Source organism: Scyliorhinus torazame, chromosome 2 (genome assembly GCF_047496885.1).
Source record: "Scyliorhinus torazame isolate Kashiwa2021f chromosome 2, sScyTor2.1, whole genome shotgun sequence".
NCBI lineage: Eukaryota > Metazoa > Chordata > Chondrichthyes > Carcharhiniformes > Scyliorhinidae > Scyliorhinus > Scyliorhinus torazame.
In genome coordinates, this window is record NC_092708.1 from 275,854,144 (window position 1) to 275,867,735 (window position 13,592).

General features: G+C 50.3%; 1 protein-coding gene across 3 annotated transcripts in view; it reads left to right on the top strand.

The window, feature by feature from the left end:
* The window catches only part of LOC140398912 (DDB1- and CUL4-associated factor 4-like), a 282,089-nt gene that overhangs the window by 5,668 nt on the left and 262,829 nt on the right, over positions 1 to 13,592 (top strand). For 2 of the 3 annotated variants that reach the window (XM_072487889.1, XM_072487908.1), the window contains exons 2-3: positions 285 to 399; positions 9,093 to 9,190. In XM_072487889.1, coding sequence (XP_072343990.1) covers positions 293 to 399; positions 9,093 to 9,190 — 205 coding nt within the window. In that variant the 5' untranslated portion in view covers positions 285 to 292. Of the gene's footprint in view, positions 1 to 284; positions 400 to 8,713; positions 8,879 to 9,092; positions 9,191 to 13,592 lie in introns of those variants that run through there. The other variant, XM_072487899.1, reaches the window with a different exon arrangement.

Below are 13,592 nucleotides of genomic sequence, written 5' to 3' on the forward strand. Positions count from 1 at the left end.
CGCACAAATCCTGGAGCTTCCTTTTAAACAGTGGGTATACCTACGCCACATGGATGGCAGCGGTTCAAGAAGACAGCTCACCACCATTTTCTCAAACAATTAGGAATGCTGGCCTTGTACAAACACCCACATCCAATGTACTTCTTGATCATTGAGGAGATGGTCTTTACATTCCAAATGGGTAAAATCATCAAATATTGGAGAGTAATTCTGGCGGGCGGTGAATATTGATGAAGTCATAGTGCTATTTATTATTGATGCATAACTGAGAATGTTTTGTATAGTTACAGAAATGAGGAGAAATAAGTGGCATGGTGATAGGCAATTTGGATGGCAAGATCGGCAACGACATAATTCACAGAGATATCAAAAGCACAACAGTCGCATGTCAAGAGAAAGGTAAAACAATTAAAAGACAAGTTCCTGGGGAATGTTTTGCGAGGTCGGAAGAGTTTGGGGAGAAGTATGGACTGGGGCAGCATGGTAGCACAAGGGGCAGCACGGTAGCACAAGTGAATAGCACTGTGGCTTCACAGCGCCAGGGTCCCAGGTTCGATTCCCTGCTGGGTCACTGTGTGGAGTCTGCACGTTCTCCCCGTGTCTGGGTGGGTTTCCTCCGGGTGCTCCGGTTTCCTCCCACAGTCCAAAGACGTGCAGTTTCGGTGGATTGGCCATGATAAATTGCCCTTCGTGACCAAAAATGTTAGGAGGGGTTATAGGGTTAGGGGATAGAGTGGAAGTGAGGGCTTAAGTGGGTTGGTGCAGACTCGAGGGGCTGAATGGCCTCCTTCTGCACTTCTGCACTGTATGTTCTATGGGGCAAAGGGAAGGGTTTCAGTAAAGTAATCTTTATTGTCACAAGTCGGCTTTTTTTTAGAAAACATTTTATTGAGTCATTTATAATTTTAACATTCTACACAACAGAGCAATCCAACACACGCAAAAACCCCACAATAACATATACAATTCCCGCACTTCCCGGATCTTCTGACACTCCAAATATTGCCATCTTTGGACTCGGAGTCACCCTTCCTTCCAGAACCTTTGACATTGCATCTGAAAATCCCTGCCAGAATCCCCTCAGCCTCGGACACGCCCAAAACATATGTACATGGTTCGCAGGACCTCCCCCTCACCTCCCACATCAGTCCTCAACCTCCTCAAAAAACCTGCTCATTGGACCACAGTCCGATGAGCCCTGTGGACCATCTTGAACTGGATCAGGCTAAGCCTGGCACACGACGAGGATGCATTAACTCTCCTCAGGGCCTTCTCCCACAACCCGGCTTCCAGCTCCCCTCTCCTTTGACTCATTGAAAGCCTTTACCAGGAGCGGCCCCAACAGCCCAGAAAACTTTTTATAGAACTCCACCGGGTATCCGTCAGGTCCCGGGGCCTTACCCGATTGCATTGCCCCCAACTCGTCTGTAACCTCCCAAAGCCCAATTGGGGCTCATACTCCTCCACCAACTTCTCATCTATCCTCGGGAACTCCAGCCCTCCCAGAAATCGCTCCATACCCTCCTCCCTGGTTGGGGGTTCCGATTTATACAATCCACTGTAAAAATCCTGAAACACATCATTCCCCCTCCGCCAGATCCAGAATCACCTCCCCCCGCTGTATCTCTTACTTTCCCAATCTCTCTCGCCGCCTCCCGGATCCTCAGCTGATGCGCCAACATCCTGCTGGCTTTTTCCTCATATTCAGACATCCCCCTCAGCTGTCCCTCCTCCTTACCTGTGGACAGGAGCCCAAATACCAGCTGCGGGCTCTGACGCTCCTTCAGAAGCCCATCGTTCGGAGACTCCGCATACCTCCTACCTACCTGTAGAAATTCACCTACCAGCTTGTCCAACTCCGCCCACTCAGCCTTCTCCTTATGGGCTCGAATTGAGACAAGTTCCCCCCTAATAACCACCTTCAGTGCCTCCCACACCGCCCCAGCCGAAACCCACCTGTGTCATTGATCTTTATATAACCCCGAATGGCCTCCCTCACCCGCTCACACGCCTTCTCCTCCGCTAACAGCCCCACATCTTTACTAACTTGCAGGTCCACCCAGTTCGGGGCGTGGTCTGACACCGCTATTGCTGAATATTCAGCATCTACCACTTCAGCCAACATCGTTTTGTCCAACACAAAAAAGTCTATCCGGCAATGCACCTTGTGCACATGGGAGTAGAATGAAAACTCCTTACTCCTCGGCCTCCCAAATCTCCATGGATCAAACCCCCCCCCCCCCCATGCGCTCCATAAACCCCCAAAGCTCCTTTGCCATAGCTGATACCTTCCCAGACCTGGAACTTGACCGATCCAGCCTTGGATCCAGGACCGTGTTGAAATCTCCCCCCATAATCAGTTGATGTGAAACTAGGTCCGGGATCTTCCCCAACACCCGTCTAACAAACTCAACGCCATCCCAGTTCGGGGCATATATATTTACCAATACCATGGCCATTCCCTCAAGTTTCCCACTAACCATAACATATTGCCCCCCCCCGGTCCGCTTCTATATTCCCCATCTTGAATGCCACCCACTTATTAACCAAGATCGCCAGCCCCTTCGTTTTAAAGCCTAACCCCGAATGGAATACCTGCCCAACCCATCCCTTCCTTAACCTAATCTGGTCCCCCACCTTCAGATGTGTCTTCTGCAACATAGCCACGTCCACCTTTAGTTGCCTCGAGTGCACGAACACACAGGCCCTTTTGACTGGCCCATTCAGTCCCCGAACATTCCACGTGACCAGCTTGGACGGGGTGGGGGCACCCCGCCCCCCTCCCCTGCCGATCAACCATAACCTCTCCTGGGCCAGTCAGCGGCCCATGTCCCGCACCTCCCCTGGCCCGCCTTTGGGCAACTACCGTCATCAATCCTCCTCCATTTCAAAAATCCCCCCCCCTCCGTCGGCAGTGTAATCTGCCCCCCCCCACTGTCACAAGTAGGCTTACATTAACACTGCAAATGAAGTTACTATGAAAATCCCCTAGTCGCCACATTCCGGCGCCTGTTCGGGTACACAGAGGGAGAATTCAGAATGTCGAAATTATCTAACAGCACGTCTTTCGTGACTTGGGAGGAAACCGGAGCGCCCGGAGGAAACCCACACAGACACTGGGAGAACGTGCAGACTCCACACAGACAGTGACCCAAGCCGGGAATCCAATCTTGGACCCTGGAGCTGTGAAGCAACAGTGCTACCCACTGTGCTGCCGTGCAGTACATGCAGCTCCAAGAATTTGCAGCAAGGGAGGTTCCGAACGTCCCGATAGTGCCTGCCCCTCCTTGTTGGAAGAGGTTTTGACGGCAGGAGGATTGGAGAAAGGAGTGGTTTGGCAATTTGCAGGAAGATTCTGGAGGAGGATGGGGTCTCAATGGAAGGGATTAAGGCCAAGTGGGAAGAAGAGCTGGTGGAGATAATGAAGGAAGGTTTGTGGCTTGAGGTGCTACAAAGAGTGAACTCCTCAACCTCATGTGCGAGGTTGGGACTGATGAAGCTGAAGGTCGTATATAGGGCGCACCTCACGAAGGTGAGGATGAGCTAATTCTTTGGAGTGGAGGATGCCTATGAGCGGTGTGGGAGGGGCTCCGCAAACCATGTACATATGTTCTGGTTCTGTCTGAAGCTGTAGCGATATTGGAGGGAGGTCTTTAGCATCATCTCGAGGGTACTGCATGTAGACTTGGAACTGGGTCCCTTCGAGGCTATTTTCGGGGTGTTGGACTGGCCCAAGCTGCAGGCGGGTGCAAGGGCAGTTTTTAGCCTTCGCCTCGCTGATTGCCTGGTGGCGGGTCCTGTTGGGTGGTGACCGGTCTCTGCCCTGTGCCTCGGCGTTGCGGGGGGACCTACTTGAATGTCTGAACCTTGAGAAGGTGAAGTTTGAGTTCTTGGGGACTGTTTATGATGCACTAACTGGAACTTGTTGCCATTGAACGTTGAGGGGGGCAAGGGGCGGGTATACCGTTTTACTATTTTGTTAACTTTTACCTGGAATTCACAAATGGACGTATTGGATTGTATATTGAAGGGGTTGTTGTGTCTGGGGGATTGTTATCGTGTTTTGTTTTTGTTTTTCTTTTGTTGTTTATTTGATGATAAATGTTGAAAATGTGAAGAATAAAAAGATTTTTTAAAAAGGGGAAGGTAAAACTTTGCGACTGCTTGTTGCCATAAAAGGGCCTCAAAGTTTGGCATTTTCAGTCAGATCTTTAAACTGTACGTTGCTTGTGTAAGAGCTGCTGTGCTGATAATGGGCAGAATAATCACTCGGTCAAGCCATTTTCTTAGAATCAGCGAATGATGTCGCACAGAGGGAGGCCATTCAACCCAATATGTATGTACCATTACTTTGTTCGAGCTATCCAATTATTCCTCATCCTCTGCTGTTTCCTCAGCCCTGTATTTTTGAAAAATTATTTAGCTTATCCCCATATAGAACATAGAACAATACAACGCAGTACAGGCCCTTCGGCCCACGATGTTGCACCGAAACAAAAGCCATCTAACCTACACTATGCCATTATCATCCATATGTTTATCCAATAAACTTTTAAATGCCCTCAATGTTGGCGAGTTCACTACTGTAGCAGGTAGGGCATTCCACGGCCTCACTACTCTTTGCGTAAAGAACCTACCTCTGACCTCTGTCCTATATCTATTACCCCTCAGTTTAAAGCTATGTCCCCTCGTGCCAGCCATATCCATCCGTGGGAGAAGGCTCTCACTGTCCACCCTATCCAACCCCCTGATCATTTTGTATGCCTCTATTAAGTCTCCTCTTAACCTTCTTCTCTCCAACGAAAACAACCTCAAGTCCGTCAGCCTTTCCTCATAAGATTTTCCCTCCATACCAGGCAACATCCTGGTAAATCTCCTCTGCACCCGCTCCAAAGCCTCCACGTCCTTCCTATAATGCGGTGACCAGAACTGTACGCAATACTCCAAATGCGGCCGTACCAGAGTTCTGTACAGCTGCAACATGACCTCCCGACTCCGGAACTCAATCCCTCTACCAATAAAGGCCAACACTCCATAGGCCTTCTTCACAACCCTATCAACCTGGGTGGCAACTTTCAGGGACCTATGTACATGGACACCTAGATCCCTCTGCTCATCCACACTTCCAAGAACTTTACCATTCGCCAAATATTCCGCATTCCTGTTATTCCTTCCAAAGTGAATCACCTCACACTTCTCTACATTAAACTCCATTTGCCACCTCTCAGCCCAGCTCTGCAGCTTACCTATATCCCTCTGTAACCTGCTACATCCTTCCACACTATCGACAACACCACCGACTTTAGTATCGTCTGCAAATTTACTCACCCACCCTTCTGCGCCTTCCTCTTGGTCATTGATAAAAATGACAAACAGCAACGGCCCCAGAACAGATCCTTGTGGTACTCCACTTGTGACTGTACTCCATTCTGAACATTTCCCATCAACCACCACCCTCTGTCTTCTTTCAGCTAGCCAATTTCTGATCCACATCTCTAAATCACCCTCAATCCCCAGCCTCCGTATTTTTTACAATAGCCTACCGTGGGGAACCTTATCAAACGCTTTGCTGAAATCCATATACACCACATCAACTGCTCTACCCTCATCTACCTGTTCAGTCACCTTCTCAAAGAACTCAATAAGGCTTGTGAGGCATGACCTACCCTTCACAAAGCCATGCTGACTATCCCTGATCATATTATTCCTATCTAGATGATTATAAATCTTGTCTCTTATAATCCCCTCCAAGACTTTACCCACTACAGATGTGAGGCTCACCGGTCTATAGTTGCCGGGGTTGTCTCTGCTCCCCTTTTTGAACAAAGGGACCACATTTGCTGTCCTCCAGTCCTCTGGCACTATTCCTGTAGCCAATGATGACATAAAAATCAAAGCCAAAGGTCCAGCAATCTCTTCCCTGGCCTCCCAGAGAATCCTAGGATAAATCCCATCAGGTCCCGGGGACTTATCTATTTTCAGCCTGTCCAGAATTGCCAACACCTCTTCCCTACGTACCTCAATGCCATCTATTCTATTAGCCTGGGGCTCAGCATTCTCCTCCACAACATTATCTTTTTCCTGAGTGAATACTGACGAAAAATATTCATTTAGTATCTCGCCTATCTCTTCAGACTCCACACACAATTTCCCATCCCTGTCCTTGACTGGTCCTACTCTTTCCCTAGTCATTCGCTTATTCCTGATATACCTATAGAAAGCTTTTGGGTTTTCCTTGATCCTTCCTGCCAAATACTTCTCATGTCCCCTCCTTGCTCGTCTTAGCTCTCTCTTTAGATCCTTCCTCGCTACCTTGTAACTATCCATCGCCCCAACCGAAACTTCACACCTCATCTTCACATAGGCCTCCTTCTTCCTCTTAACAAGAGATTCCACTTCCTTGGTAAACCACGGTTCCGTCGCTCGACGCCTTCCTCCCTGTCTGACCGGTACATACTTATCAAGAACACGCAGTAGCTGATCCTTGAACAAGCCCCACTTATCCAGTGTGCCCAACACTTGCAGCCTACTTCTCCACCTTATCCCCCCCAAGTCACGTCTAATGGCATCATAATTGCCCTTCCCCCAGCTATAACTCTTGCCCTGCGGTGTATACTTATCCCTTTCCATCATTCACGTAAATGTCACCGAATTGTGGTCACTGTCCCCAAAGTGCTCTCCTACCTCCAAATCCAACACCTGGCCTGGTTCATTATCCAAAACCAAATCCAACGTGGCCTCGCCTCTTGTTGGCCTGTCAACATATTGTTTCAGGAAACCCTCCTGCACACACTGTACAAAAAACGACCCATCTATTGTACTCGAACTATATCTTTTCCAGTCAATATTTGGAAAGTTAAAGTCTCCCATAATAACTACCCTGTTACTTTCGCTCTTATCCAGAATCATCTTCGCCATCCTTTCCTCTACATCCCTAGAACTATTAGGAGGCCTATAAAAAACTCCCAACAGGATGACCTCTCCTTTCCTGTTTCTAACTTCAGCCCATACTACCTCGGAAGAAGAGTCCTCATCTAGCATCCTCTCCGCCCCGTAATACTGCTCTTGACTAGCAGCGCCACACCTCCCCCTCTTTTGCCTCCTTCTCTGAGCTTACTAAAACACCTAAACCCCGGAACCTGCAACATCCATTCCTGTCCCTGCTCTATCCATGTCTCCGAAATGGCCACAACATCGAAGTCCCAGGTACCAACCCATGCTGCCAGTTCCCCTACCTTATTTCGTATACTCCTGGCATTGAAGTAGACACACTTCAAACCACCTACCTGAACACTGGCCCCCTCCTGCAACGTCAAATCTGTGCTCCTTACCTCTATACTCTCATTCTCCCTTACCCTAAAACTACAATCCAGGTTCCCATGCCCCTGCTGCATTAGTTTAAACCCCCCCAAAGAGCACTAACAAATCTCCCCCCCAGGATATTTGTGCCCCTCAGGTTCAGATGTAGACCATCCTGTTTGTAGAGGTCCCACCTTCCCCAGAAAAAGCCCCAGTTATCCAGAAATCTGAATCCATCCCGCCTGCACCATCCCTGTAGCCACGTGTTTAAATGCTCTCTCTCCCTATTCCTCATCTCACTATCACGTGGCACGGGCAACAACCCAGAGATAACAACTCTGTTTGTTCTAGTTCTGAGCTTCCATCCTAGCTCCCTGAAAGCCTGCCTGACATCCTTGTCCCCTTTCCTACCTATGTCGTTAGTGCCAATGTGGACCACGACTTGGGGCTGCTCCCCCTCCCCCTAAGGACCCGGAAAACACGATCCGAGACATCACGTACCCTTGCACCTGGGAGGCAACATACCAAACGTGAGTCTCTCGCGCTCCCACAAAATCTCCTATCTGTGCCCCTGACTATAGAGTCCCCAATTACTAATGCTCTGCTCCTCTCCCCCCTTCCCTTCTGAGCAACAGGGACAGACTCCGTGCCAGAGGCCCGTACCCCATGGCTTACCCCTGGTAAGTCGTCCCCCCCACAAGTATCCAAAGCGGTATACTTGTTTCTCAGGGGAACGACCGCAGGGGATCCCTGCACTGACTGCTTTTTCCCAGTCCCTCTTACAGTTACCCACCTATCTCCAATCTTTGGTGTAACTAATTCCCTGAAGCTGCTATCTATGACCCCCTTCTGCCTCCCGAATGATCCGAAGTTCTTCCAACTCCAGCTCCAGTTCCCTAACTCGGTCTTGGAGGAGCTGGAGATGGCAGCACTTCCTGCAGGTAAAATCAGCAGGGACACTAACTGCATCCCTCACCTCAAACATCCTGCAGGAGGAACATTGCACTCCCTTCCCTGCCATTCCTGTAACTTTCTACCAAGATCTGGCTAACAACTAAATTAAATTTTTTATAAAAAAATAATAATAATATAATAAAATATGGTACTTACCTCAGACATATAAAAGTTATTATATAACCTGCTTGCTCCGCACTTTCTGATATTGGAATGCACTGCCTGAGAGCATAGTGAAGGCAAAGTTAATCATGGCGTTTTAAAGGGAATTGGATAATTATCTTCAGAGAAAATAATTTCAGGATTGCAGGAAAAGGGAGGAGTTGGGACCAGCTGAGTTGCTCTGGCAGGGCTGGCGCAGACACAACAGGTTCAACTGGTCTATGATTTGAATAAAGAGAAGTGCATGTTGGGAAAGAACTCTATTTTCTTCCTTCCTTTTTCCTCTTGCCCCTCAAACTTAATGTGTTGGGGTTTGAAACCTGATCCACTGCTTGTGAAAGGTTTGTCGTTGTTAACATGCCCATATATCGCAGTTAATTCTTGACTGTAAAGATACCTCTCGTATCCAAGTACCTGGAAATCAGTGAATCAGTTGGCTGATTAGGCAAGCAATCACCTTGTGGTAAGTTTTGTTTTACACTCTAAGTTTGCTTCACCTACGAAGCTGGATTTTACTTGAAGAAAGACCATTGTAGATACCTGTTGTGTATATTTCTTTGAGGTTTAGACTGACATTAGTATTATTTGTCAAACTGGTTACATTTTGAGGATTTGAAGTAATTCTGTGAAGACACAGTGCTTATTACTAACTTTCTTAAATTTATTATGATGTTTAGGAACCAGAGATCCGATCCTGGTGCATCAAGTGAATTGAGTGAACAAAGTAGTTCAACAGCTAAATCAACGAGCAGTGCTTCAGTGTCGACTGTGCCAGGTAAGTACACACACATGTGGCAATATTTTGTGGTGAGCAGAGTAAGAAGTCTCACAACATCAGGTTAAAGTCCAACAGGTAATCACAGGTAATCAAGGTCACTCACTCCACTCGCACTGTCTGTTCCTGGAAAGATTTGTTTACCTGTAAAGACTCACATTCCAACCATTCTTCATATTCCAATCTGTAATTTTGAATTTATTAATCTTTATTGTCATAAGTAGGCTTACATTAACACTGCAATGAAATTACTGTGAAAAGCCCCTAGTCACCACATTCCGGCCCTTGTTCGGGTAAACAGAGGAAGAATTCAGAATGTCCAGATTACCTAACAGCACGTTTTTGGACTGTGGGAGGAAACCGGAGCACCCGGAGGAAACCCACACAGACACGAGGAGAACGTGCAGATTCCGCACAGACAGTGACCCGAGCCGAGAATCAAACCTGGGACCCTGGAGCTGTGAAGCAACAGTGCTAACCACTGTGCTATCGTGCTGCCAATGATCTTGCAATTGAGTGTCTCTTATGTATGCTGTGATTGTGAACCTGCCTCCACTTCACCTGATGAAGCAACAGCACTCCGAAAGCTTATGGTTTCAAATAAACCTGTTGGATTTTAACCTGGTGTTGTGAGACTTCTTACTGTGCCCACCCAGTCCAGCACCGGCATCTCCACAATATTATGTGGTGTACATGTCTGTTGATAATTCAAAGTCAATTGTTGCATTGAAAAATAGTTTCATGTTCCGGGTGCGGCTATGCAGAGCTAGGTCGCATATTCGGCAGCTCCTGCTTGGAACGGACTTTTGGGCTCTTTTACAGGGCCCCCACGGCATTTGTTTGACATTCCCCGGTGTGGGAAGAAGACTGCAGCATTCCCCTGACGGTGTCCCCCAGGAATGTTGTGTCTTTTGGCTGCCAGACCTGGCAGAAACAGTGAAGGATTTGGCTTGATCTGCAGCAATAGATCTTCCAGCATGCAAGCGGGGGAAGGGCAAGCTTAAAGCTGCAATCTGACTTGACTCTATCAAAGGTGAATTCTAGCAGCAGAGGGAACAACTGTGAAAGGATCTACCAACGCCATTGAAGAGGCGGGGACGAGGCTTCTGGTGGCGGCCATGGAGGAGTAGGTCGCGCATTCGGCAGCTCCCGTCTGGAACCGACTCTCAGACCTTTTTCAGGAGTTTCCATAGACTTTTTGGGGCAGACTGGTGAAGCAAACACTGCCAACTTCTATGAAACGGACCAGAAGTGTAACGGCCAAAGGAGCGGCACTGGAGCAACGGGAGAAGCGAGGGAAAGAAAACAAAATGGCGGCGGCCAGGGACAATGGGGAGCTGCAGGAGTTCATCAAGCGCTGCTTCGAGGAGCAGCGCGAGGAGATGCGCAAAGAGATGTTGGCGCCTATGCTTTCGGCAATTGAAGGACTTGGGATCACGCAGAAGGCCCACAAAGCTAAGATCCAGGAGGTACAGAAAAGAGTCAGTCAGAACGAGGATGAGCTCGTGGGCCTGGCGGTGAGAGTGGAGCAGAACGAGGCGCTACACAAGAGGTGGGCGGGAAGACTCGAAGACCTGGAGAACAGGTCGAGGAGAAAGAATCTGCGAATCCTGGGTCTCCCTGAGGGAGTGGAGGGGGCTGATGCCGGGGCATACGCGAGCACGATGCTCGAGACGATGATGGGCACGAAGGCCCCTTCGAGGCCGCTGGAGTTGGACGGGGCACATCGGGTGCTGGCGAAGAAGCCCCAGGCAAATGAGCCGCCACGGGCGATGGTGGTGAGGTTCCACCGGTTCACGGACAGAGAGTGAGTCCTGAGATGGGCCAAGAAGGAGCGGAGCAGTAAGTGGGACAAGGCAGAGATCCGAATATACCCGGACTGGAGCACGGAGGTTGCAAAGTGGGTTTCAACCGGGCCAAAGCGGCGTTGTACCGGAAAGAAGTGAAATTCGGAATGCTGCAGCCAGCGCGACTGTGGGTCACATACAAGGGCCAACACTATTACTTTGAAACGCCTGAGGAGGCGTGGACCTTTGTACAAGCCAAAAAGTTGGACTCTAACTGAGGGTTTGTGAGGGTGGGGGGGATGTTTTGGGGTTTGATGTGTGATGGTTGTTGTATATAGGGGGTCAATCACGAGCAGGAAATGTTACATGGGCTGGGGGAGAGAGACAAGGCCACGACAGGAGCTGCGCCAGAGGGGGCGGAGCGGCTTTGGAAAGCACGGGGTTTTTTCCCGCGCGTGGGAAGAAAGGCGGGAAGGGGAACGAAGGAATGCATATGGATTGGGAGACTCCCACGCGGGGAGGTCAATGGGACGGCGGGGGAAGCCGGGGTCAGCAGGCGTCAGCTGACTTACGGGAGTGACATGGGGGGAGCAAAAAAGCTAGACGGGGGTCTAGCGGGGGGGAGGGAAAAAGGGTCGCTGCTGCACTGGCCGAAAGGGAATGGGACACAGAAGAGGTGGTCGGGACGGGGGTCCCCCCTCTGGGGGACTGGAGGGTGAGGGAGGCGTGGACACGGGACTGGCCCAGAAAAGGAGATGGCTAGTCGGCGGGGCATGGGGGGGTGAGAGCCCCTCCAATCCGGCTGATAACGTGGAATGTGAGGGGCCTGAATGGGCCGGTGAAGAGGGCTCGAGTGTTCGCGCACTTAAAGGGACTGAAGGTTGACGTGGCCATGCTCCAAGAGACACATCTGAAGGTGGCGGACCAGGTCAGGTTAAGAAAGGGATGGGTAGGACAGGTATTCCACTCGGGACTGGACGCGAAGAGTAGAGGGGTGGCAATATTGGTGGGAAAGCGGGTGTCATTTGAGGCCAAGACTATTGTAGCGGACAATGGAGGGCGATATGTAATGGTGAGCGGTAGGCTGCAAGGGACGTGGGTGGTGTTGGTAAACGTATACGCCCCGAACTGGGATGATGCAGGATTCATGAAGCGCATGTTGGGGCGCATTCCGGACCTGGAGATAGGAGGCCTGATAATGGGAGGGGACTTCAATACAGTGTTGGATCCAGCACTGGACCGCTACAAATCAAGGACTGGAAAGAGGCCGGCTGCGGCCAAGGTACTTCGGGGGTTTATGGATCAGATGGGGGGAGTGGACCCATGGCGGTTTGCAAGGCCGCAGGCCAGGGAATTTTCTTTCTTCTCCCATGTACACAAAGCCTACTCCCGGATAAATTTCTTTGTTCTGGGTAGGGCGCTCATCCCGAGGGTGGGGGGGACGGAGTGTTCGGCTATAGCCGTTTCGGACCATGCCCTGCACTGGGTGGAACTGGAGTTGGGAGAGGAGAGGGACCAACGTCCGTTGTGGCGGCTGGATGTGGGACTGCTGGCGGACGAGGTGGTGTGTGGGAAGGTGAGGGGGTGTATCGAAAGGTACTTGGAGGCCAACGACAACGGGGAGGTGTGGGTGGGGGTGGTATGGGAGGCGTTGAAGGCGGTGATCAGGGGAAAGCTAATTTCCATTAGGGCTCATAGGGAGAAGACAGAGGGTATGGAAAGGGAGAGGTTAGTGGGGGAGATTTTGAGAGTGGACAGGAGATACGCAGCGGCCCCGGAGGAAAGATTACTTGGGGAAAGACGACGGCTCCAGACGGAGTTTGACCTGTTGACCACAGGGAAGGCGGAGGCACAGTGGAGGAAAGCGCAGGGGGCGACCTACGAGTATGGGGAAAAGGCTAGTCGGATGCTGGCACACCAGCTCCGTAAGAGGATGGCAGCGAGGGAAATAGGGGGAGTCAAAGATGGAAGGGGAGCCACGGTTCGGAGTGCGACGAAAGTAAACAAGGTATTCAAGGCCTTTTATGAAGAGCTGTACAGATCCCAGCCCCCAGCGGGGGAAGAGGGGATGAGACAATTCCTAGATCAGCTGAGATTCCTGAGGGTGGAGGAGCAAGAAGTGGCTGGTTTGGGGGCACCAATTGGGTTGGAGGAGCTGAGCAAGGGTTTGGGGAGCATGCAGGCGGGGAAGGCCCCGGGACCGGACGGATTCCCGGTGGAGTTCTACAGGAAGTACGCAGACCTGTTGGCCCCGCTACTGGTGAGGACCATTAATGAGGCAAGAGAGGAGGGGACCCTGACCCCGACAATGTCGGAAGCGACAATTTCTTTGATCCTAAAGCAGGACAAGGACCCACTGCAATGTGGATCGTACCGGCCGATCTCGCTCCTCAATGTGGATGCAAAGTTGCTGGCAAAAGTACTGGCCACGAGGATTGAGGACTGTGTCCCAGGGGTAATTCACGAGGACCAGATGGGATTTGTAAAGGGCAGGCAACTAAACACCAATGTGCGGCGGCTCTTAAACGTGATAATGATGCCATCGGAGGAGGGAGAGGTGGAGATAGTGGCAGCTATGGACGCGGAGAAGGCCTTTGACCGAGTAGAGTGGGAGT